This window comes from Malurus melanocephalus, unplaced genomic scaffold (assembly GCF_030028575.1).
Source record: "Malurus melanocephalus ecotype Western Australia unplaced genomic scaffold, MMel_1.1 scaffold_128, whole genome shotgun sequence".
In the NCBI taxonomy this organism is placed as follows: Eukaryota; Metazoa; Chordata; class Aves; order Passeriformes; family Maluridae; genus Malurus; species Malurus melanocephalus.
The window spans coordinates 440,206-467,440 of record NW_026623360.1 but is presented as its reverse complement, the minus strand read 5'-3'; the positions used below and the strand labels follow the sequence as shown (position 1 = coordinate 467,440).

Sequence of the window (27,235 nt, the reverse complement as noted above, 5' to 3'; positions counted from 1 at the left end):
CAGGCCCACTCAGCCACATCCCATAGTGCAGAGAAAGTCAAAGGAAAGGAAAATGTCTAAGAGATCCTTTAGTGTAACCTGGATGCTGGGCCATGACTGCAATCTGAGTTTCAGCAGCTCTGTGTCAACCTGTGCTATATAAAAAGGCATCCTCATATCTTCAAGAGTTATGTTCTAAATATTAATATTCCATATGCCTTTCCGTGGTCCTCACAGGAGTAATGAGGGATGACTGAATTAGACATGACTGACATTTCTACTGTTAAAAAAAAAACAAACAACAAAAAATACAGGCACATAAAACCCCAAAATCAATAAAAAAAACCAAAGGAGGGAAGCCATGTAAACATCCATCAAGCATCACAAATAAAGAGGTACAAATACAATTGAATAAAAGCTTCTCAAGTAATCTTGAAAAAATAAACAAAAAAATGCACTTAAGAACAGACTACATGTCTACATTTACTGTTTTGGGGCACACCAAAATGCAAGATGCATTTTTATTAACAGAAGTAGGCCTTGTAATGACTAAATGACAATAAATGCTGCATTAATGTCTTTGGACTTCCTCACTCCTAAAGCTTGTATATGTACAAACATGGCCCAAATGCAGCCAGCTTCAGGCAGGACTGAAATAGCTGAACACTCTCACAAGTCACGACTGCAAATCATTTGGCTGGGGGAATAATCTTTCCTCTGAGATCCAGATTTATGAAGGTATTTGCACACTGACAGATTCCTCCAAAGTCAAGACAAGTCAGGTCAAGAAATTCAGCTGTGTTCTCAAGACTCTTAAAAACCCTAGAAAAATCTAGCTCTGGGTTTTGCTAAATGGACATCTAGATCTGTCACTTTAAAAAACCACATCCAAGTCTGCAGAACAGGTCAGGCTGGCTCTGTAAATCAGTAATCCATCCTTCTCCTCTGGATCCCCTCTGGATCTCTTCCATCTCTTCATGCATWGCTGTAAATTATCCTTCACTCCTTACAGAGCTTTAAAACAAAACCACACTCCTATGAGACAGTGAAAAACAGAAATAAGGCTTACAGTGCTGTTACCTTGGCAAACCCTTTTTCTTATAAGAACCTTTAATCACTGAGCCAAACAGATAAAAACTAATCAGAATGCTGTGTTAACACAGAATTTAATGAAGAGCCTGGGAAAAAACAGCYCCCCAAAAAAAAAAGATTTGGAAGTAATCTCCAGGTGAGGAGGTCCCACAGTACCAAGGAATGAAATCTGTGAGCAGATGTGTGAAGGCCTTGGTGGATGCTGCCATCTCCTGGCATCTTCTCCAGCTTACAAACTGTTCCTGAGCAAAAGGTACCTCACATCTCAGTTAAACAAGGCCATTTCTGTGCAGTTACTTGCCACACTCTTCTAAAGGCAGACAGAACCACAGAGCATTTAACACTGTGTTCGCCTCCTCTGCATGACCAGGGGATGAACAAATCCTGCAAAGGTTTGTCTCCATGTCATCCCAAAACCAAAAAAAAAATTACACTGACAAACAGTGGTTCCATTTTTGCTTCCTAAATTAAAAAAAAAAAAAAATCTCTGTCAGTCGTCCAATATCCAACAAGGCCCAAATTATGGACTTAAAATAATCAATCTCAGATGCCTTAATAAAACACTCACTGCAGGTGTTTTTTTAACTCCATTTTCCAAAGCAGTTTAAGTAAGTGGAAGAAAAGTCCATAAAACTACAGAGGCAGTTTCTTCAGGACTCCAGGAGTTTAATCCTGGTTTATTGCTTCAAGTTTAGTAACTGATTTCCGTTTTACATTTCTTTTATCTTAGATAATGCTGAGGATACTATTATTCATACAATTAGGAAATCTTTCTGAAAATCTCATTAAATGCTTTGTTTTCTATTATTGTGGGATTCTTGTGACAATCTTTTGTATTCAGAAGGCAGGAGAGGATTATTTTATCTCAATATTAACTTGAGCATGTATTTAGCTATCTTCACCATGATCCAAAGCAAGTGATTATTACAACAGGCTTAAATTYACCATGAAGAGTATGGCCCTGTTCATCTGGACAATTGCATACCATAACAATATATATAACATGGCAGGCTAATATTTTCATCATAGCATCATATTATAGAATTCTAATCATAGAATTATAGAATGGTTTGGGTTGGAAGGGACTTTAAAGATCTACTCGTTCTGACCCCTTTGCCATGGACTTGAAAAGAAAAATTTAATAGGAATTCTCAATTTAAAGGGAATGTTGTACATAAGCTGCTCTGAAAAGAAAGGGCCAGTTTGGGGCAACTTTGACAGAAAAGTAGAGTGAGGTAATATAGYAAGAAATTATTCATGAAAGACAAGAGAAATATGAGCAACTTCTATTAGCCATTGATCCAAGAGTTCTCAGCAAGTGGTTTGCACCACAATGAGGTGAAAATCAGCTGACAGTCCCACAAGGCTTCAGCAGTTCCTGTAAAAGCACCCAAAACATCCATGCCTGAAGCCTTAGCTCAGGGACCCTGTTCCAGAACAGCCTATTCTCTCTTCCCCATGCCCTGGAGTCCATGCCAACACCACCTCAGGGACAGGACTTTGTGTCACAAGACTGCAATCCAAGACCTGAGGAAACAGGACATTTCTGAAGCCTGTGCTGTCACTGCAGTGCTTTTACCACTGAACCACAGTCATGGCGAGTTGGACTGGACTTCCTGTTCTATTAATATTCATTTAATTGTCATTTGACCTCATGTGGCTGTAACCCTGTGATGCTCAGCCCTACTGAATTCTATCATTCCTATCTTCAAAAGAAACTCCACTGAGTATTTAGTGCTAAAATAATCCTAAAGCTGGAAGGATGTTTCATGTGGGATTTTAAAAACAGAGTTTAAAACAAAACTCTGATCWGAGTTGATCCATTTTACAGCTTAAACCCTGCCCATTCATTCTTACTGAGAGAGGAGAAAGAACTCTATAAGAAAGTCAGAAGAGTTTTCCACAGCAGTAATCTGAACCCTTGTTTATGGCCACAGTTCTGGGGAAGCACAGAATGCAAACATTCTGGCTGCCATTTTACCTGCCTTATCTTAATTCGTTTAGTATAATAGAGCAAATTTGGTGTTAAATTACCAGATTTACTGCCATATTTTAGCCAAKCTATCTAGCAACTCTAATCTACCCAGCTAAGTAAAACAGAATTATCACAGATTTTTCCTTACAAATTATKATTATGGTTAGGTACATACTCACAATGCTTCACAAGCAATGTACTTTGGCTTATCTATTGTCTACTGCAATATCTGAGACCAGCATGTGATTTGATACATGTACATATATTTTGTAATTATTTTAGCCACACCTGACCAGTTGAATATGAAATGACAGACTTATCCTGCATTTCTTGTGTGTGGGCACACATATCTCTGTTTAACAGCCTCATACAACTAGTGTTAATAGTTTCAATATGAATTGCCCAGTTTAGAAATCACGGAACTGGAGCTACTATATACATGGAGAACAATATTAAAAGTGCTTGTTTTGGTCCAGCACAATTGATAAGGTGATATTCAGTTCAAAGAGACTTTTATCTTGGCAATTTAGAACATTGAAAAGGTTGCGTGTGCTCGTGAGAAAGGCACAGCTGTGTGGTCCCAACCTGCAGCATTTGCAAGGTAGTTCAAGCAAACTGCAGCTCACTCCCACACACAGAGAGAYAGATTTAGGTGGTTTCTACATGTGGTACATGCACTGAAAAGACTTTTGGGAAAATCTTTGTTACTTTGAAACATCCAAATTTCACCTAACCTTGCAGCCTCTCTTTACAAATGTAAAGCTTCAAAATAACTTGGGTCATTTTGCTGTAACCAGGGCTATAAAAAGAATCTTCAACAGAACTTTTTCTAAAAGACTGCTGACTCTGTGAAGATGAGAATAAAACTCTGTTCTGAGAATGAAACTCAGCAGCCTRGATCTTAGCTGGTGGCTTAATGCCTAAATCTCCTGCTAAAGATCTGGCTCAGCTCTTTTGGGTGAAAACAAGCCCTTTTGACACTAACAGCAGAACTCCCACTGTCTCCAAAGAAGACAATTTCTCTTTCCAGTTTTTCAATTGAGTATTTGGTTCCATTTTTGGGGGGGGGAATGTCTGAGCCTGTGGCTTAAGGTTTCCAAATGTCAGACATCATTACCACCTATCCAGATTTCCAGTATCCCAAATCTTATCACCAAACAACCAACCCTTTCTTCATCATATTCCTGCTGTGCCTTAAGTAATTGTGTGAGAGCACACMGACATCTGGTGTGTCCCAGGAGTGCAGAGCAGCAGGGGAATGACAAYGCAGGTATGTGGAATTACCAAATGTCTCCCACAGTGACTCCTTCAGCAGTGGGTCTTTCAGGGTGGCTCACCTTCATCCCAAAGCCTGGTAGAAGGATCTAGGTTGCTTTAAGGTATTAGTAGGTCTTAAAGAACTTCAAAGCATAGTAATTAAAATTAGGCTAAATAATGCCAAGTGGAAAGAGGATTAAAGGAAATTCTGCTACTTGAGACTGTGTCAGAAGTCAGAGATATCAGAGGTCTTTGTTAGGTAACAAAAGTTGGACAACTGATTGTACGTCTAAGGAACACAGAATTTAGGACTGACACATCCTGACTGCATCCTCTCAAGTTTATAACAATGAGATTTACAACTACACTACTATGTTTTGTTTACAGAAAAACTGTATTGCCTTACTTTTTTTTTTTTTTAATTAACTTACTGTAGTATTGAAACACCTTTATCACCTTTAAATTATTTAATTCTCTGTGACAAGTATCTTCTATCTTCTTAGTCCCCAGATCATCCCCTGGCCTTAACAAGCTGCTGGGGCATCCCTTCACAATGTGGCTCAGTAGTGACCCTCCAAATCACAAGCAGATCTGGCCAGTTACATCTGGCACAGAAAAACTCAGAGAGAAGGAGAAGGCACAGACTGCTCACACAAGGCACGAGACCAACAGCAAAGGACAAAAGGGAGGCACCCAGGTGAAGGACACTTCTGCTCTTTGAGACTTGACCATGCAAGACTCCACGGCAGAAGTGTCCATGGCACACACCAAGTTGACTTAAGGGAGGATGAAGTAAGAAAGAAGTTATTGACAGTGATGAATCCTGATTTACAACAGCTCAAACTGACAGAAATTGCATCATTAGCCAACAAAAGAATGCTTTAAAGGTTTGTGAATTTTGTTCTTGTTTTTGTACTTATTATTGCACTCTAGATATCTTTCTCATGGAGGCTTAAACAAAATCAGGTCATGGCAATGTGTGACGCTGTTGATAATCCATACCATGGGTAATCTCCCTGTGCTGCAAGAGCACAGATAAGTGTTCAGTAGGCTTTGCCCAATTGATTTAAAGTTAGGTCACGCACACGAGGTGTCTGCCTGCCTGTTCATGAATCTTTGACGTGTCTGGCTGGCTGGTGTGTTGTGCCTGACATATGAACTTTGCAAAATGCAGTTCACAGGGTTTTATTATGGCAGCACCTTTAGTATTTCCACCACAGGCATTTTACACCTCATAGACACAGTCACTAATGCAGCTCTCCAGTCACAGCACATCACTTCTCTTCAATCCTGAAGCTCCTCCAGCTCTCACCCCCCTGTTGCCAATTGTATTCTCCACATTACARTTCTTCCTGATGGGGATTTCCTTCYCAGAGGCAGAAAGGACCTGAGSTYGGGTTTGACATTCAGGGCAGGTGGCACCTCTTCAYCTGAAGATTTTCCTCCTAAAAATCCCCCTGRCAGATCATCTGGTGGGAGAARGAAGCCCATCAGTGTGCTCAGTGCCTCTCCTRACTCTCCATCAGCTTAGCTAGTAAAATCTTCCTACTAGGAGCACCTCTCACTGTAAACAGAAAGGAAAACACTCCCACTCTTAGGTGGGAGCACGGGTTGCCTCTTGAAAATTAGCTATTATTAGCTATTATTAGCAGTCCACTGTTTATGTTTAGATACTGGCCTTGACATAATTAGAAATAAATGAAGGTTTGATAGCTCCTGTTTGTTCTTCCTCTGAATTCAGTGCAAGCTGTGACAGGAGCTGGAAAATGAAAGCAGCACCCTGGGAATACCATGGAGCTGTCTGCATATAGAAGTTGCACTGCTGTAAATCTAACTGAACCCAGTGAGAGCAAGTCCTTTTTCAGGGATTCCCTAACATATAGTGATTTACACATTTCTTCTTGTAGTAAATTTTCACTCTCATACCTCAAAACATAAGTCAAAAGAAGCAATCCTAACTAAATTAGTGGGGAAAAAAATCTACTTTTCACTCCATTGACACAACTTGGACACAGACATGTTAATATGGATTAGATACAGCTCGAAGAGTTCACAGCTTCTTGCAACCACTAAAAAAATCCAAGGCTGTGCCATTTCATGCACTTGGTATTATCTGCTCTACTTCAGCTTGTCAAGAGTCGTCTTTTAYTGTTAAGGAGTCTTAAAAGATATTAAGCTGCTCTTTTGGGGAGTCACAATACTCTTTYACCTTAACACAAAGTACCAGTCAGTTACCAGACAAGTTGCAAGATCTTCCTTTTCCTCTGGGGCCTGCTGTTCCATCAAAGGGGGCAAAGACTTCCTCAGATCCTTTTTAATTCAAATTTTAGTCAAAAGGCAAGAGTGCAATAGCAAAACACTGCAGCCTGTATAATCACAATGAACTTGCATGACACCAATATACAGTCACAACACTACTCCAAAAATCAAGGGCAAACAGGAGCAGAGAGATAACATGAACGCAAGGGTTTTCWGTGTAAATGTGGTGGATATTTATCAGCAGTGTTTGCCCTGCAATCCCTGGATTGCAGCAATACAGTATGACCCAGCAGTGGCCCGCTGAGGGATCTTTTTGYAGATCTAAACTGCAGACCTTCCTATCACAGCAGTTCTGAACCAGCAGGACTTTGTTGGGCAGCACACAAACACTTGTTTAATTGGCATTCTTACCTCTGCAGCCAAGTAGTTTCCAGTTGCCAAATGCTTAAATCTAAACAAGCTATTCCACTGTCCAGCCCCTCCCCGGCAAGGGTCATGGTGGACAACCTAAAAGAAGAATTCAGATTTTAATCATGCTCCTCAAGATCATACTTTAGACCACTGACATTTCCTGCAGCTCACTCCAAATAAAAATATGCAAACTACATTATTACAGTCTGCCAARGGGAAGAATTCTGTGCTAACATGAAGCTCACCATAGATAACAACTACTTACACTTGCTTTTTGCCAGGAAATACTCCTGTTACTTTCCAMGCTTTCATTAATCTATTCCCTGCRAACATGATGAGCCAAATTTTGCTTTTAAGTGATGTGGTGTGAATCTGGAGCTCAAGAAAGTAGGGAGAGTTCTACACTACTGGGCCCTACTTAAAAGCAAAATTCAAATGATCTTATATTATTTTACCAATTTATACCAGCTCTATTTTTGGCAATACCAGGGGCTTCTGAAAAATCTTCATTCAAGTGATATATCCCCATATCATCTGAAATATGCCAGGTTATTTCTTTTATCCCTGGACTTAGCTGTAGGCCATTTGCTTTCTTCAAATCTAGCAGTGTCTGTCTCTTTTAAGGAGAAATCTCCAATAATTACAAGTGCCACACACTATTCCAGACAATCCTTACCCAGACAAAAATCAACCATTTTTCTGAACACTCTGTCCTAAATGCACTAAGCTTGTTCACCACACAAGAACTTTTAGGTATGGGAGTTACATTACTGTAATAGCAAGGATTTGAAACATACCAAATTCCAGTGTTTCTCAGTTGAACAAAAATATCTTTGCTAGTTATCTTCTCAAAATCACCCCCATTCACAACAAYACCTTCATGCAGGTTAGCTTTAAACAAATGTTGATGTGTTGTGTGATGTTTGTGAGATTTCCTGTCAGCCATGAATTTCCATGTTCTATACTGCACACGAAGTTAAACGTAAACACTCAAAACTCAGGACAGATGAGTGTCCTTTGATTGGCTTTGATAAAATCACACCRTCTACGTCAAGTCTGAATTTGAAATTCGACTCTTCCTCATTTTAGTGCAGGTAAATATAGTAAGAAAGCCTCCTCTCTCCACACACACAGAGCAATAAAGCAGCTCTTCAGGGTTCATCCTACACAAACCGCTTCATGAAATAATAATAGTTACAGGGAGGTGTATGATGGTATTAGGAGCCTATGAATGACTCACGTTGTGGTGAAATCTTTTTACTGAACCCCGGCCTTCATGTCCTAAAATATTTATAAAGAGAAAAAAAAATACCTCTATTTCCCAGAGTGCTTTAGAACTTGTTGCAGACGTCGCTGACTGACGYAATGTAGTGCGAAGGAAAATGTGTTGTTTTTTCTCATATTCATCACAGGTCAGAAACTTTTCTTGCTCTGCATGAAAAAGCCTCACAACATCTCCCTAAAGCAATAGGAAAGAGAAGCATTATTAAGTGGTAGGCAAAGCCCCAGACTTATTTTCTGTATTTGTAATAGCTCCAGTGATGCCAGCAGAGCTGATGGGAAGAAAACACTTCTGCGTTTCCTGTTGCTGGAGCWGGTACCAAGTGAAGAGCATTCAGTCTTGGTACCAAATCAAATGGGATAATTAATGGCCTTTTGGGAAAGCAGACCTTGTTTCAGAGCATCACAGTGAACAGTGGGCAATAATTAACCTAAAGGTGATTTTTAACTCGTTAACTTTACTAAATTGATTTTTTCATTTCTAATCTCTCTTATTATCTAGGGGAAGTAAATATATTTTCCAACATTATATTATCTCATCTCTTCAACTSTGCAATCAACACCAACACTGCCTCTGTATTTCTTCTGCTGGRATAGTTTTTGTTTCATTCTGCCTCTCCCCAAGGCTTGAAACACTATTCCTAAATGGTTCTACACAGAAATACCATTTTCCCTTACTAATTCTTTCTCAAAAACTGCTGGTGCCTTGACACTTACTGGAAAATAGCCAGTTGATGATGATTTATTAAGGTACATGTGAGGACAAATTAAATCTATCATTAAAATKAAAATGTAAGTCATCTCAGAGATTAATCTACTGTGAATGAAACTGTGCAATACCTCAGCATGTAAAGCTACATTGTCTTATTACAGCTATTGTCATCTATAAGGCTGTAATACCACTTACAACCCCTTCATAAAGTCCTTATTTCTTCTTTTATTCACCACGTAATGTTTCTCTACAGTCAAATATAGTAAGATTTTTCTGGATTCAAAAAACAATTTAAAAATCATACTTACTCCTTTCAGTACATCATCACGGTAACTACTGAATTTCATGAACAAAGTTATTTTCCAGCTTGTGTTACAATTGACAGCATTTACCTTTAGAAAAACAAAACAAAACAAAAAAACAATTATAGTAATAGAGGATGTTCTTTCCATTCTTCTGAAAGACCACACCACATCTAGGATGGTAGGGGACATGGCTTAGCTACATATCTGTACAGTTCCTAACATGGATCAAGAGTTAATGATGGTGATGCTGGAGAAGACTGAGTGGGCAAAATGCTRCTCTGTCTGCTGACAGCCTACCAACAACACCCTCAGAGATGCTGATGAGGATTTATTCACATCAGTGAGAGTCTGAGATACTCAAGCAAACCTCACGGAGTTTCCAGTGCCAGGCATAATTGCAGCATCTTGGGTTTTCGAGACTTTTGGAGCCAATGTTTAATACAGCTTTGAGCCCGTGGTGAGCTCATGGTGGGTTCTGGTTACCAGTAAAGAACAACATGTCAAAGAATCACAGAAAGGCTTGGGTTAGAAGRGACCTTAAATATMATTTCATTCCAACCCCTGCCATGGRCARGGACACCTTCCACTATCCCARGYTGCTCAGAGCCCCATCCAGCCTGGCCTTGGRCACTGCCAGGGATGGGGCAGCCACAGCTTCTSTGGGYAACCTGTGCCAGGGCCTCACYAYCCTCACAGGGAATAAWTTCTTMCCAATACTGAATCCAAACCTCCTSTCTGTCAGTGTGAAGCCATTYCCCCTTGTMCTGTCACTCCAGGCCCTTGTCAAGAGTCTCTCTCYGTCTTTTCTGTAAGTTCCCTTCMGGCACTGGAAKGCCACATAGAGGTCACCCCAATGCGTTGTTCTTCTCCAGGCTGAACAATCCCAACTCTCTCAGCCTTTCTATAACACATCCCAGATCAGCAGTTCCCCTTCTTCCCCCCTGAAGTCACCTCTTTGCAGCCAGGGTTGTCTAGAAGCTCAATGTTGCTGGCATGCAGAGGCTGTCCTGCATTGACTGGCATGAGAACAACTTTATCTCCCACCACAACCTGGAAGTCAGAAATAAAATGCAATTCAGACCTATGTAGTTATCCAAYAAAATGAAMTAATGTAACATATTTAGAAAATGASTCAAATGCATGCTCCATGAATGGCACTCGGTGAATTTATTTGCAGACAATTCACACAGCAGCTCTGCTCACCCAAGATCTGCAATCACTTGGGTTCAAGGTTTCCCACTAAGGAATCCTCACATTCCCAATAAGCATGTCCCCTGCTTCAGCAGAAACTCCAGACCATGAAATAGATATGAATCTATGAATTCCAGGAGCAGCTCAGTTCATCTATAAGTTACATTAAGTTTCCTTTATCCCAGGCAGAGAAAGATTAGAAAGTAATAGTGAATSCCCAGCTCTGTGGACCATCTGCTGGCAAATGTCATGACAGGCTCAGGAGTTCTGTGATTCAAACTTCCTGACTGCAATCTAGAAAGGCACAGAAATCACTATAAATTCACAGAGAGGTGAACACACTCCCTCCATTCTGCTGTTACTCCCTAAGTGGGGTTTGAGCTCAGCAGCAGGTAAAACAGCTGAGAGACCTTCTCTTTGCAAGAAGAATTCCTGGCTGGCTCCCTGCAAGCAGATTCCCATGCCCTTGCAACTCTACCTCTATAGACAGAGAAAAACAATATGCAAAATTTTCTTTAACCTAAAAACTGCTTGAGTCATGCACATGGAGAATTCAATTCATGCCTGGAAGGGGGCAAAGTAAATAATAAAAAAAAATCAATCCACATAAATTGGTTGGTACTGATTTGCTTAYGTTGTTCACAGCAATTTCAAGCATACACAGACATAAAGACAAGTGGCTACATGTGATTTTTTTACYACATGAAATGCTGCAAAAGCCATGCTTTTTTTTGGAAAACAAATAAACAAAAACGTTTTCTACGTTGATCAGCACATTTCCTCTGAAAAAGCTGAGCCCAGTTCAGCCTTGTGCAACTTCAGTGCAGGTGAATATGGCCCACTTATTGCAGAGGYGAAAAGGAAGTTTGCCTGCTTTTTATCAACACAGCTAAAATAAACAGTAACATAAGACACGGTCATCATGCTCAGATCACACACAGAAATCCTACTTGATCCAAGTCATGGGAACAAGTTCACTGACAGAACCAAAATAATGACAAGATGCCTGTAAGACACATTACTTGTGCAATACATTCCTGCATGCCATGCTTCACACAGACATTACTTACAGCCTGTTTTAAGAAGTTATGACCAGACAATTCATTAACCAAAATACCACCAGGTTTGCCTCCTGCRAAGTGGAATCACGACTTCAAAATTGTTGCATGTACACCAGGACTATGACAACTTAATTAGTAAKAGAGCACATCATTAAGGATCTTATYTGAAAAGAAAACASTAAAATGGCAGATAACTGCAAAGCAATCCAGACAGCACCAATCCTGCTGTCAGGGCGTATTTTGTTGTCCAGTCCATCTGGAACCAGCTCTAGCCTTAATCAGTCCCATCTTCCATCAAAGACCATCTTCAAAAATAATGAAGACATAGCAAAACTCCGCAGAAAATATTGCAGTTATGTCAGTTACTGTAAATTTTCAGTCATGTTCTTTCTTTACTTTCACTGACTTGCATAATTAATTAGTTGCTATTGAAGCTAAGCTAAACTTCTTTCAGAAAACTAAGTTCTAAAATATTTCATAAGTCATTCACTTCCTGTGTCAGATTCCCAGATTCCTTTTCCTTTAGGATATATGGCATATTTGGATATACCTTGCCTGGGTTGCCTGACACAACAGCAGCCATCCAAGCAGTAATTAAATATTCATTTCTATTGTTCTGAASACCTTCTGAAATGTGTTTTCTTAGGGAATCTCCTCATTACAGTACAGAAATAGAGTTTAAAAAAACCCCAAAGTTTCTAAACAGAGTAAGGGCCTGATGTACTAAGGTAACTCCATGAATAGAAGGGTTTCCATGTCTGGGAGTAACTGAAAGGGAAGGAGAGGGTCCGAGGCTGGAGCCTCTCTCCATCTATGAGAGGAAAATGAGGATTTCTCCCATTGCTTGCTACTGCTGCCCTCTGTGAAACAGCTGYCTGGTTTGTATATCTGTTGGAGGGGTAGAAAAGTGCAAAAGCACTTATGAGAAAGCTACCAAAGGACTAATGTTTATCACTAGGAATTTGCAAAGAAAATTGTCAAATCCGTTTGGGCCTGGTAGAAATGGGAAACAACTTCCCCTTGCAAATTACCTCTGTAAATTACAATGGCAACTTCCCAGCTCTGATAAATTACAATGGCAACTTCCCAGCTCTGAAAGGCAAGTAGGTAACAGAAAATGAGGAGCAGGCCTTTCCAAAGAAACTTTTTCCATTGAGTTAGGAATAAGCCTAGGACAGTTTCCCACATGGCCCTCATAGCTCAGAACCTGTTGGTTAAGTCCCCACATGGGAATGAACTAGGAKAGGGGTCTGTGGAATGGGATGTTACAGCCATCACTGCAATGATCTGCAAACATTTTATATCAGCAAATCTGCTTCCAAACTCTCATTGTGTACACAGCAGTGGAAAATGGAATCAGAATCTCTGTAGTACTGAGGATGATGTTGAAGCTTTAAGGTCATTGTGCTGCTCTCAGCTGTAAGGACTCATGGTGACTTTGCAGATGACAGGTGGGAATCCCAGGTCCTCCCTCTGGAGAGCAAGACATTTACTTGTTTTCCAGGCATGAGAAATTAAAAGATGCTAAACTGATGCTATTCTAAGAAATTAAGCCAAAACAATAAGCCACTCTTTTTTCTCTCCAAAGAAGGAAAAGAAATACCAGGTTAATATTTAAGCCACATTTGTTTTACCCAGCTGAAAAGCCATGCAGATCCTCCCGAGGGTTATATTGGCTGTATTTCTCTGCAGAAGGCTTTGGAAAAAAGAAGGATTTTCACACACCCTTTGGATCACTACATGGAGGAGGGAAAGACTGTGACTTTAGGGATATTTGACCAGGAGCTGGGAATGCAATCCTTCTCCTTTCCACAACAGATTGCAAAAGGAGCTGCAAGCACCCACACTCATTRTCCTGGAGAGCATCCCAAGAGTTGGGTAACCACAAAATTAATGAGATAAAATACACAAAAAAGAGGCATTCCCTTCTGTGGTCCTGAGAAGGCTTTCACTGATTATGCACAGGGGAAAGCAGCCAAACATTCCCAGCCATGTCTATAACACAAAACCACACAATTTCATCATCATGTGGCCTTCTCGGAGGCAGATCTGAATTCYCCACAGCAGGCACTTGACCAAGCCACAGGATGAAGAAGGGACTTGTGATCTCATGGCACAGCTCTTAGGTGTGTAGCAAAGAGCTCTCCTGTGCGTTCTTCCTCTCACCAATATGCAAGACTCCTGTTGAAAACTAACCAGAAAAGACCTTCCAGACYATGCAACCCAGCTCCAATCACAGATACATTTTCACATTAGGAGAGAATACAGATTTAAAGAAACCTGATGCATTTCCTAGAGRCATTCTCTACCGACCTCTTGAAAAAAAATGCTGCTCACAATATTTAAAAAWAATCTTTAAAATAATTTATTCTAGCATAAACTATGATTTCTTGTAGCTTTGTAAATCTGCACACAACAAGTAGACTTAACAAAGATGCCCCAACAGAGAGGCTAAGTTGAATGTGGCAACACATCAGATTCCAGACCATTTAATTTAGTAACACCTTCCAGTTACACATGAAGGGTAATAGTCCCAATCACTCTTCTAAYTTTTTCCTTCCTGAATTTAATCCATTATGAAATAGGCCAGCAGCAAAGAAATTACATCTGGAAATCTTCTGCCTTCTCCTTAACACATTCAATATCCCCACTTACATTGTCACCTTCACTCCTCAGTTTCCAGAATGGTTGGATATAAAACCAGGAGCCCTCATTCCCTGCAGCATCCAGAGACACCCTCATAGCATTCTTCTCTAGCAGAGCTGGCAATCTTTTATTGACTGTGAGGTACTTGTTACTTTTTATGTGCAGTAGCTGTGAACAAAGAATATATTTTTTAAAATTAGTACAACTTTYATTTGCTTTTTCTCCCTGTGGTCAAAAGATGAGGTGCAGGTTTTCACATTGCAGTGATTTTCAATAATATGTATAAAGACAATATACAATTATTGTATATTGTATATACAATAATATGTATTTGTATATACATAATATGTATATGTATATACAAATATATGTATAAAATAAAACTAGAAGGCAGTTATCAAACTATGCTAGAGTTTAGGAAAACAGATGATCTATCTCAGATTGAGAGAAAYGTGTCAGAGATCAATTTTACAGCAGGGCAAGGGTCCATTGCAGTGTTCTCTTCAGGRATTACATCCATTACAGGAAAGTTGTACTGCACTTAAAACATAGCTCCCGACTCATTTATATGTCATGAAATACAGATTACTTCAGTGATTTAAAAGGAGCTGCACAGCACCTCTGTAGGTGATTTTGAAACAAGTCTTGAAAATAAAAGTCACATATTTAYATCCAGATTTTAAACTGCAGCACCAAGAAATACACAGAGAATTTTTATTATGACATATTATTTAAACACAAATGTGCAGAACTTCTGGTAGGCTTTGAAACAGACAGAAAAGCACAATATTGTAAACTTCACCAAAGTTCTATTTACCTGACCCTTGACAGTCCAGATTACAGTGGGTAGTTTAATTTTCAYTGTAACCTTGAAATGAAACAACTGTTTCCTTTCCAACACTGAGAGAAGGCAGGTGGATTTTAATAGGTTTACCTGGATGACATTGCTGTATTTTACAATTTCGCCCAACAGCTTTCTGTTCTCACTTTCATTCTGCTTTTGTTCCAGTTCTGCCGCATGCTGCAAGAGAATCATTATTTCTTTAAATTCTACAAAAGCAGTACTGTATTCAGCTACTGAAACACACAGTGCAAAAAGGAAATTGCATCATATTTAAATCCTGCAACCTACAAGCATTACTGCACAGAAAATACTAGCACCCAAATCCTGATGTTGATTCAGGGTTTTATTACCCAAACTAGAGACTCTGTCACAATTTATGGGTTACACCTGAGATGYATGGTATTTTAAAAACTTTCAAGCCTAAAAAGTAATTTCAGGGGCTTTATTTCATCCTGGAGAGGATAAAAAGAGCCTGTGATTAGTTTCTCACTGCCACCACTCTGTTTACTTGTTGAGGTTTAATTGTATATAAATAGATAGACTTGATAACAAAACCAAAATAGTAGGTCGCACACAGAAACATCAAGATTAAGCACAATAGTCTGGGTCAAACCCAGCCACAGAGCAAACTCTCACCTCCTAAMACTAATTGATGTGTAATTTTGGCCACACACCATGTGACTTCCTTGCTGTTTTTAACTGGAAGCACTGGTGGCCTCTCCACTGCTCACACAATTGTCATCCAGGTTTGACAGGACYGTGTTCTCACTTAGTCTCATCCATTCAGCTGTAACATCTGGCCAGCTGTTTTTCAGAGACAGAGGAGTTGCTCYGTCCACACTGTATTTGAGGCAAAATAGAATCTGTGAAATGGTTCACAAAAGAAYAACCTAGACTGAAGGCAAGGACAAACACAGTTATGAGGAATTTCCAGGCTAAAGCACTGAGAACTTCTCTTTGTCCACTCTTCTGCCTAATTCCTGGAAAGGGCTCCCAGCATTATTTAAACCAGGGCTCCATCCCRATTTTAACAACTTCATTTTTACGTCATKAAACTTCTGAAAGTACTACYTTGCTTACAGCMAAGGCAAAACCCCCAGCCCAAAGTGAGATAARCACCAGGCCAGGGGCTTTAAATGCYAGTCATGAGGTAAGAGAGCTATGGAGAATATAGAGTTGCTATGGTGGTATAATAATACCCATCACAGTGGTTCCCAAGGCACTTGTTATTATTCTTTCTGGTGCTATTGTAATTTTACAGCCTGCAGATTGAGATAAGATTACAAATATAGATGYCTCTTACTTGAAGTTTCTTCAGCAGTGCAGCTTCGGTATGGTTTCCTTGTTTGGCTTGCTTGGCTTTCCAGTACTGCTTCTGAGCTGAATATCTGTTCATAGGACACACCTTGAAAAGGCAGTCTGGGAAAAGATTGAAMGAAATACTCCTAAGAAATGTTGAAAGGCATTTCCTGCATTTGTAAGCCTGCTTTAGTTGGGGGTTTCTGCCAGAAATGTACAGATATCAGTGTTAAAACATAGCCACTAAGAAGCTTGGTGGCAATGGTACCATAAACAGGGCAGCACGACACTGGAGTTGAACCTAAACCTTTTCAAGCCTCMTATGTTCCCACTCTGTGCAACCTCTGTAAGAGCCCCAGGCTGTGATCCTGCCATACACAAAGCTGCCTGCCGCTTTATGAGCACCCCAACATTACAGATGCACTTTGAAGGCATGTGAAACCTTGGAAAAACAGTCCTGCTGTCTGTGTGCCACACACCTGGGTTGCCCAGCCCCTTCTGGCACTGCTGAAACAAAGGGTGGCAGGGGCCTTCAGCTGCCAGCCACCAAGCAGGTTCACAGAGTTTGGGTCTCTGTGTGTCCTCACTAAGTTGTTTTTACTGTTAGGGTTTCTTTTTTATCTTAGTGACACAAGCTGAACATCACCACCATCCAACAGACCAAGAGAAAAGCAGGGGAGGAGAGAGGAGGCACCTGAGCAGGATGGCTGTGCAAATGAGAGAAGAGAAGGAGGAGGAGGCGGAGGAGGAGGAGGTGAGGCTGCAGCCAACACAGAGATGCTGAGTAAGGAATGAGGAGCAGCAAAGGAAAGAGGATCTCAACACACCAACCCTCATCCCATCCTGACCACCTCCCTGTGTGGAGTGAGGAGGCTGAAGATCAGAAGGCAGGAGAGACATGTCTGGAACAAAGCYAAGGGATATTTCCCTAAATGCTTGTTCAATTATTCGTCTTTATTTCCCAACACCATAATCAATAACTGAAAGTTAATGGTAATTGGCAGTGATCTGAATTTTGTGAAGTTTGTGGAGTTTTTTTTGTCCAGTGGGAGTCCTATAAACTGGAAATAGATGCTCGTGATTCATCTGAAGCCAGCTACTTTTAGAATGATAAACAATACCCATCTTGCAGGGTCACAATCATCAGCTGCTCTAAAAGCAAGATTTGACAGACATTTCAGGTGATCAATATTGGTGAATTGTCCTTTCACACGCTGTGCWTTAACAGGCATGAAGAAGGAAGAGCTCTGCCGTGAGAGCAGTAAGGACACACAGGATTGCCTGGCTATTGTAGGGTGAAACCCTTCCCTAGCGTGGGTTGCATGGATGTCAAARGAAGCTCTGTCCCAAACTATGACCCCCCATATTTCACTGGCACAGACAGCCGAGCACTGTCTGAGAACTGACCCATCCTCTAAACACAACAGCAAAGCTTGTCCATACAAAATGACCCACAATAGCAGAACTTTTCTTGGCACTGACCCAAAGTGTTGTGCTCCCTCATTGCAAACCTGAGCTGCTGTTTCTAGAAGAAAGTCCTACAAATCCTTATCAAAGCAAACCCAGCCACTTTGCAAAGGTGTTTGCTTTCATTTCACACTGATAATGGGAATTATATTACATGACCTAGACTACAACTCCCAGGTAATTTGTACAATATCCTGGAAACCAGGAAGGTGAAAAAAAATCCCAAAACCACCAAAGTGCWGTGTACCATTATATCATATTGTATGTTATGGGGTAGTTACTTGAAGTATCAGGATTTCAGCTCATTAGACAAAACGTCTGTGATTATTTTCTGTTACAATCTATAATTAACATGCCTTCTCAGAAGGCTTCATGAAACATTTATTTCTCTGAAGTAACAATACCTTCTTTTTATAGGACCAGATTTCATTTCTCAGTTTACTCCCYACACATCCTGCAACTTTGAGTAAACACAGCGCTTCCCATCCTCCTGCAGAGTCTGAGAGCACAGAGTGCTACCACACTGCAGAAGACTTTTTTCAAATCAGTGTTGCTTCAATTGTATTTTCCTCAATTCACAGACTAAAAAAAAATGTATTATTTGTTCCCAGACAAGCTTTCTCCRATTTTATTTTCCAGGATTCTAGATACATTAAAACCAGGTCATCTCATCATTTTTTCAGTTTTTTTTTCATTTATGTAATTAGAGCAACAACATTGTGCAAATTTAAGCCTCATGATCCTAAACATTGCAAGGGGGTGGAACAGTAGCTGCCCTAGAGATACTACAGTTCAAATAAACAGGAAAAAAAAAGAGAAATTGAGGCATAAGATTATAAAGCAACTTTCCAGCACACAYAGTAGATCAAAAAGCTCATCCCTCCTGGAGGTCAGTCTAGCAACCCACTCATGAGACAGAACGTCTCTTCTGACTTCTCCAGACATTCTCAGATAGTCCTAATTCCCAATTTATTACTCTGTGCAGTTTTACATAAATGCTTCTCTTCCTGAGGACACTAATTAAGGAGGCAATGTCAAAGGTAAGCAAATAGCACCTACACTTAGGAAGTCTGAAAAGGAAAATAACTCCTATTATGCCCTTTAAATATTTCTTGAATATTAGATAAAGATGGGTTGGAACAGTATTTGTCAGATGCTTTCTCTCCCTGCCTTCTCTTGGGGTTTTTTTGTTAGTGTTAGAAATTCAACTCTTGCCCGTCATGGAAGATTTCTTTGGTTTGCAGAACTAGAGAAATTATCACATGGCTTTACTAAAACCAGAGAAATGGGAAAGTGGAAGTAACGGGGCTATTAAATCACAGTGTGTACAAATCTACTTGTTTTAGAAACAAAAAACTAGAAAAAAAAAAAAAGGTAAAAAAGAGCTAAGTGAATTAAAGCAATTATGGAACTGAGAGAAGGAGAAAATAAAAAGACAAACCAAAACTATGAAAAGGGCAAGTAAAAAGAAAAATGGCAGATGGAAGAGGAAAGGATGGGAGGAAGAAAGGAAGAATATAATGGAAGGGAGAGAAGACAAAAGAACAATTGTCAGAAAAACCTTAGATCAGACTAAAAACTGAAAGGCAAAGGGATGATATTTAGGAACCCAAGCATCACTTTCACTGCAGAAGCCTCAAGAAAAGAAAGGAATACAAAATGTAAGGAAGTTGAGACCAGTTTAAAAAGTTAGGTCATTTTACATTTAAAAAGAGACAGAGGTTTGTACACCTTTCCCAGAGTTGCTAAATCTGACCAATAAGCAGGTCCTGTCTGTCCTATTTTAAACCCTGGAAACTGAAAGTGTTTCCCATTGCAGATGGGAGCATCAAGCTGAAATGTCTTTAGGGCCCCAGACTAAGGAAAYTTGCAGTTCTGGGGCTCATGATGTGGCTTCTCTTCAGAGGTACACGATTCCTGGCACACTGTTGTTCCCAATCTCTGCGAACCCAGCCCTGCAGCCCACAAAGCATTTCCATCGTGACATTCAGTGCCTTGGAGCTCACCAGCTTCAGCTGGAATTAAGACRAGAAGCACCTGGATCGATCAGTCCTTTCAATTCAACTGCCAAACAGTAAGTGTGCAGTGGGTTGTTTCTTTTTTTCACCAGGCTCCAGGAAATACATGCGGGATCAAATTCCGCCATCCTTTGCACTATGCAAATCTGGATGTGCACCCTGATGAACACAGAGCCACTCCAGGCTCATCCCAGTGTGACCGGGGGAGAAATGGGGAGCACAGCCTCTTCAGATGGACACAAAATGAGGAGGAACCACGGCTTTCCTTAGCTTAACAACACACTGTGCTGTAGGATGTTCTGAAACAACCAGAATAGCAACCACCCACTCAAAAAAAAAAAAAAAAAAAAAAAAAAGAAAGTAAACACATAACAAAAACGAAACTGCTATTTTGAGACACCTCTTTACATAGGCTTTCAGTTCAGGCCAAGAGCTCAGCACCTTAATTTGATCTCTGAGTGAACCCTGTAGGAGAGATACAAGCAGTTCAAAAACAYAATCTTTTTGTCCCTCCCACTGGGGAAAGGGTTGATAAAATATTACCAAAAAAGAGAAAACACAGTCCTCTCTGATATTAATTTTCRGAGTCAGTCCTTGAAATCTAAACATCTTGTTAGAAACATGTTTTTCTCATACTTCTTTGACTCCCAGGTCATGCTCCAACCTCAAATCACCGCCAGTTCAGCTATCAGTGATAAAAACATTGTAAACCATACAGACAGCAATTCTTATTACTGAAGAGGCCCTAGTCATCCTGCTCTTAAATGCTATTTTCAGTTGCTTATGTCTAATCATTCAATTAATCATTCATGCCTAAGTCTTCCTTTCATGTCAGGAACCTACTTAAAGCAGTTTTTGTTTGGTTTATTAACTTTGCTGCTTTAATTGAAAGCTGTTTCCCAGAAGATTCTTGGGGAGAAAAATATGGATTTAGCTTAGATTTCCTGATTGTAGGGACAACATTTAGCAACTCTTTTGCCTCAGGGTTCTGAGCAGAGCTGAGAAATTTAAGAAAGCATGGCAGAGTTGTGCTTTTGGTTGCTGTCATGCTAGAGACACCTCCATGTACAAGGCACTAAATCTCAATTAGACAGCAAGTTTCTGCTGAGCTCTCAACAGAGCTCCTTCTATTCTCACACTCAAAATTTGACTTGTAGGATGAAGGAGTAAACATCCAAATGATGGCTTTATCTTTCCTGCAGCCATCCACCTTAAACACACCTTGATTAAGGATACCTGAAGCAGCCGGAAAATTATATTAGATGCAGCCCCTAACAATGATATTATAGAATACTGGGTTGCATCAATTAATGTGACAAAAMCCAGTTTCTCAGTAATTTAGTTTCTCCTACAGGTGTTAGAGACCTTTATAGCACCTTTCAGTACCTAAAGGGGGCCTACAAGAAAGCTGGAGAAGGACTTTTTAGAAGGGCRTGGAGTGACAGGAGAAGGGGGAATGGCTTTAAACTGAAAGGGGATAGATTGAGAATGGATGTTAGGAAGAAATTCTTCCCTTTGAGGATGGTAAAGCCCTGGCACAGGTTGCCCAGAGAAGCTGTGGCTGCCACTGAATCCCTGGAAGTGTCAGGTTGGATGGGGCTCTGAGCAACCTGGAATAGTGGRAGGTGTCCCTGCCCACGGCAGGGGGAATGGAATGAGATGATCTTTAAGGTCCCTTCCAATCCAAGTCATTCTGTGCTGCAGCTCAGCCAAATTTGCATGCTGCCACAATGCCAGCAGTACCAAAATCAAGTCAGTTCTGGGTGCACTGTAAAGTAGAAGGAGCTAAGGAGTGACAAGAAGAAAGGCTGCAAAGGGAGCTAAGAGGCAGCAGGGAAGAGGAGGGAAGTAGCTACTAAAAGGTTTTGGGGCAGGGAGGGAGAGGGACAAGWGGGAATCCCCATAAAGAGGAGGATCTGAGTTTGAGGAAAGGAAAGGTTAGATGCTGTGGAGAAGAGGGAGCAAAGCCAGCTGGAGATAAAGGGATGTGTTATGCAAGCAACAGACAGAGGTTACAACAGGGGACAGAGCCAAAACTGTCCACAACTAACAGAAACCAGTCCCCTACAGAAGCTGGGATGTAATTCAAGACTACAGCCTTTGCTTTCCCCAGCAGCAGGAAACAGCTGTACATTTGTCAGTGTCCCATCCCCTTCCGACATCTGCTCCACATGTGCTGCTATCACTAATGGCAAGCCATTAGTGTTGGGAGTTCAGACAGCTTCCACCCTGCATCAAAATGCCCAAACCTGCTTGATGCTGCTGCAATCACTGTTAAAAAAAAATCAACACAGAACATTACCAGCTTTTTCTTTCTTTGCCTTTTGAAGCTAGAAACGAACAACACAGAGCTGCAATAAAAGTTTTCCACTGTACTGAAGTTATAAAATCAAGCCCTCAAACACTAGACACTGAAAAAATGATGGCTGCCTTTTWAAGCTATGTTCAGATCCTTAATTTGGGTGTCATTTGGGTGTATTCTGCAATTTTCCTATCACAAATCTTTCCCAGCAACCTTGCTTTCATCTAGAAACTTGGACATGCCCAACTTTAGGAACACTTTAGGAACTATCAGGCTAGTCCAGGGACAGAAATATTGTCCAAAGAATCCTCACTTGAAATTTTGTGCAGACTGGAAACTGTGAATTACACATGTACTTGCAGGCAGTGAGAAGGTGAAATCCCAGTTAAGTAGCCTGAAAGCCACACTATGCTACCTCCAGCTCTGCTTTAAAGTCATTTGATCACACATGACTGAAATTTATTACTGTTGGTTTCTAAGTCTGCATCCTCACTTTCTCAGTTTCAGTATCTGCCAGTGTGCTGAATGCTCACAGCTGGAACTGGAACCAACTGCTGATGTTTCCTGAATATATAATGGAAAAAAGGCTTGAATTCTCTGGGAAAGCAGAACTTCACTCTCCCAGTGTTTAAATGCTTTATTTTGTGCAATAATAGCATAAAAATAAACATTGGAAATGAAACACTAAGGTTAATCACRTTGGTGCAACCCCTCAAGATCATAKARTGGTTTGGGTTGGAARGGTCCTTAAAGATCATTGRAAGYAGATACAAACAGCCATGAAACACTTAGAGCATTACCSTTGCTCTAAATCTGGCAAGTCATAACTCTTTATTTCAGAACCAGTGTGAATCCAAACCCTTTTAAGCCAAAAGAGGCCTGAATCAGGCTAGTAAGGCTCTGCTCTCGCACAGAGCAGAATATTTCTTTTAGCATTCAAGAAGCAAAAATTACATGTTGTCAGTGCACTCCTATTTTTTTCCAATAAGCAAAACAGCAGAATTATCCACCTCAACAAGGTCAAGTTGAAAAAAATTAGATACAGTTTTAAGCAAAAGCAAAACAAAAAGCTGACAAATTATTTGGGGCTAGTCCTTAAAATGCTATCTTATCTTGAAAAAAAAATAAACAATCCATCAGYTCAAGTAGCTTTGGACTTCAAGTTTGTTTCCCATTTACAGTAAGAGCAGGGCTGGAGCAAAGAGTTTGTCACACAGCAGGGGATCAGTCTTCAGTGTAAAGAACACAGCAACCAACTCTTAGACTATAAGAAAATACTTTCCCCACATTTTCCACCTATCATGCCTTTGTAAATTAACTATTTAATTCTCAAAATCCATCATTCATGCTCCAGTCTGAAACTTCGTCCCTGTGTCCACAAACCATGTGGGAAGTTACAYGACAAAAGTGCCCAAGGAGTTACAACTGCATCAGTTGGTCATTAAAGAGAAATGATCACCATTTACTCACCTCTGAACTTCTTTGGAGGATTAGCAAGGTCACCTGCATCTGGCTGGACCACACACCGGTCATCCACTAACCTAGAAAAACAAAAGTTATCACACTCACTAAAACATGGCATTGTTTTATAAATGTAGACACATACCTGCCACACCATAGATACAGAAGCTTCCACATTTCTCCAACATAATACAAAAAATACCTTAGAATACATCTGTTATTCAGTTACTAAGCATAACCAAGAAAAGTCTACATTTTCCTTCCTCTCTTCTGCACTAAATTATGGCCCTGTGTTTCAGAGCCCACTTCTTTGAAACCTGGTTAAAATCCCTTTTGCTACAACGCATACATTGATATTACATGTAAAATTTGTGTTTTCTTTCATAAAACCCATTAACCCTCAATCAGAAACAGTGTGATTTTCTGCAGCTACCAGGTTTTCTTCTTCACCATTTCCAATCTTTTTCCTCTGAGGAAGCATGTGGAATTAGGGTTCAGCTCTGATCAAAACTCCCAGGAMCACATTTTCCTGCACTAAAATGAATAAGCATTTCTTTAATCCACAGCAGAAAATCTAGACGACAAATCTAATATAWTTCTTGCAATATTTTAGAAGTTAAATAAACAATAAAATTTAAAAGTATGAATTGTTAAACTTATCTCAGAACTTGCTAAACATAATTTCAGCTTCCTTTCAGGAAGCATCCTGTAAATAATTTGCCCATTTCAAASAATTATTCAGGAAAATCATGTTTAGGGACACACTACTGCCCTGCCACTTCACAGCAACAGTCTTAGCAGCATTTCTGTTGGAAACTGCCAGAAAAAACACAATTTGGCTTCAGCCAAGTTACACAACAAATGCATTGAGCTTTCACTCAAGTTGGTGAAGGCTTTGCCTCTAGCGAGTGCAGTGAGACCGATCCCCCAGCACACCCATGAATTTTCTACCTCTAGCAAGCTGACTGCTGACAAAATGCCCACGGTGGCTGCAGCTCCCAGAGGCAAAAACAACAGAGAATTACRGAAGTCAGCAGCTCCAATCTCAGAACATACTTGGAGGCAAAAGTGAGGTGTCAGTGAGGAAGGGGAATTGAAGRAAACAGCTTCAGGAGTGAGCTGAGGACCTTATGGAGTTGTGTTTTCTCACTTTGTAGGTTAGGCCAGGCTTAGCAAAAAGAAAGTGTGGTTTGGAAAGCAGGACTCAGGAAGTCTTACAGTCTTGCTACACCTTGTCCACACTCTAATAGGCCAAAGCTTCCTATAAACAGCACCTAAAACCTGGAGTCACAGAGAGCTGACAGGAAAGGATTACCTTAACAGAAGTTTTGCCAACAGATTTTAATGCCAAGGAGTACTTCTCACTCTCAACAAAATCCCTCAAATGTYTTTTAAGGAGGAACCCATAAGGTTTGACCTTAAGGACTGTCAGGMTGGAGACATACTGAAAAGCCAACCATAATTCACAAGGAGTCYCCCGTAATCCTTGSTGACAACTTGYACAGCTGTGGGTATAACAAAACTTTCACCATGGCACATACATGAAAAAAGCCATACAGAAAACAAGGTGTTGGTGCTGAGGACAGCAAATGAGACACTGCACACTCTCTGAGGCAGCCAGCTGCAGTGCTCAAACACACCGGCCTTGCAGAGAACAGACATTAAACAATCAATACCAATCACCTGCATTTAAGCATTCTCTAAAAGCACAAAGACAAGGACCATAAATGACTTCTGTAGACAACAGGAACCAAAGACATCAGACAAGACAAAGGAGAAAGGAATTGGGGCTGCTCCAGTCCTATGGACACAAAATGAGAGCACACAACAGTTAATGGACATGTGGCAGGGCAGTGGCATGACAGAGCAGGAACATCATCTCCTGAGCCYTTGCTCAGCGCCTCAGCTTCTCACACCTTTGTTTCTTGTAACACATGACAAAAATCTAAGGAAAGTATTGTTTTGTCTATTTAACAGTCCTCCAACAAYTTAATCCCCAGAATTTCCACATAATGTCATTCATCCTGTATTCCAGCTGCATGACCTTCAGAGAGTTTAACAGCTCCTTGTTTACTCTGGAGGTGCTTGTTACGGAGCTGTAGGGAGAGCTGAGCTGCACATTGCACATGATGCAARACTTCAGCCTGCTCTGTGGATGTGAACAGAAGAGTCTCTTCAAACACTGACCACTTCCTCTGATACACAATTCAGAATATTCAAATCCCACTTTTATACCGAGCCAAAAGCAAAAGCTGCTGGTTTGTAACCRACACCTGTGTTAAACAACCAGCAATTCAAGACCTTTGTAACCTGCAAACAAATCCATTTGAGATGTGTGAAACCAAATAACAGGTTTGGCTGTAAAAGATCCTGGGCACCTGCAGTGACTGTCAGACCTCAGCACAGCAGGTTTTAAGACCACTTGCTTGTAGGTTTGAATAGAAAGCCAAAGTGCAYCAGACCAGGCTTTTCTGATAAACACAGAATTTGTTTTATTATATTTATTGCATTATACCACAAAATTTGCAATCAGTAAACACTGATCCAAATTATGATGCCAATATTCAAGTCACTTAACCATAGTACTATCAGAGAAGCTTTGATRARCTTCAAGGGGTTTAATTCCTCTGGAATTAAGCTGGACTGCAGACAATAGTGCTTTGTGCTCTCTGCTGTCATTCAGCACCTGGCACATACAAYACAATTGCATTTCAGTTTTCCATAYACAGCATATRAATGACAAAGGAGATCCCTGCACATGTATGATCTGATTTAGCTGGGCAAGTTCTTCCCTGAACACAATAAATACCTGGAATTTGCACAATCCCTCCAAGTAACTGCTGTAATTAAGCTGCACAGTTCATTGGTGGTGCCTAAGATAAATCATCAGGRAAGCCAAAACAGTAATTACAGCCCTGGGCTTTACGCATGGCCCTTTGTATTCAGTAATTGCAGAATTAGGGGCTGAAAGTAACAATGCTCATGGGATTGCTTGTCACAGATTCTCCCACTGAAGCCAGTGGAAGTTTTTCCACTTGCTGCAGGGCAAGCAAGGGCAGTTCCTCATCACAGTGCCACAGGCAGCCAACCTCACAGACCAGCATGTGTTTAAGCCATTAAGGCCTCCAGTGYGCAGAAGTTTACACAGCTACAGTGTACAAAGACTCACGAAACAAGGGTTGGAACTACCTAGAGCAGTGTCCAGGAGTTGAGGTGTGCTTCTCCACAGAGGTGGGGGCAAAATGTAAAGACAGCTTTCAATTCCCCACTATCATCAGAGAATCCCAGGATGGGTCAGGCTGGAAGGGACCACAGTAGAGCATCTGACGCCACCTCTCTGCTCCAGCTGGGCCATCCCAGAGCACACAGCACAGACTTTGTCCAGGCATTTCTGGATTATCCCCAGTGARGAGACTGCACACCCTCCCTGCTCAGTCACTGCACAGGACAGAAGTTCTGCCTCATGTCCAGGCAGAACTTCCTGGGCATCAGCCAGAATACTGCACCATATCATGTGAAGTGGTCAAAGCATGAACCTGTAGAGTTCTGCACCTTCCTCTCATTTCATTTCCCCCTATCTTGTTCAGGTAAAGCTGTCCCTTCTCTGGTGAAATGGGAGGAAGTGCAAAGGGATGGGAGGAGCAGGACTGAGCAGCAGCAGTGYAGCTGATAAAG

The 27,235-nt window shown here is 40.7% G+C and overlaps 1 protein-coding gene across 3 annotated transcripts in view; it reads right to left on the bottom strand.

Annotated features, from left to right (window-relative positions):
* Positions 1–27,235, bottom strand: part of ITPR2 (inositol 1,4,5-trisphosphate receptor type 2) — a 240,651-nt gene that overhangs the window by 187,621 nt on the left and 25,795 nt on the right. For all 3 annotated transcript variants that reach the window (XM_057370513.1, XM_057370515.1, XM_057370514.1), the window contains exons 2-9: positions 23,570–23,640; positions 16,317–16,432; positions 15,104–15,190; positions 14,179–14,337; positions 10,223–10,321; positions 9,275–9,358; positions 8,286–8,432; positions 6,974–7,069 (exon numbers count right to left, since the gene is read on the bottom strand). In XM_057370513.1, the coding sequence (XP_057226496.1) occupies positions 6,974–7,069; positions 8,286–8,432; positions 9,275–9,358; positions 10,223–10,321; positions 14,179–14,337; positions 15,104–15,190; positions 16,317–16,432; positions 23,570–23,640 (859 nt within the window). The remainder of the gene's footprint in view (positions 1–6,973; positions 7,070–8,285; positions 8,433–9,274; positions 9,359–10,222; positions 10,322–14,178; positions 14,338–15,103; positions 15,191–16,316; positions 16,433–23,569; positions 23,641–27,235) is intronic.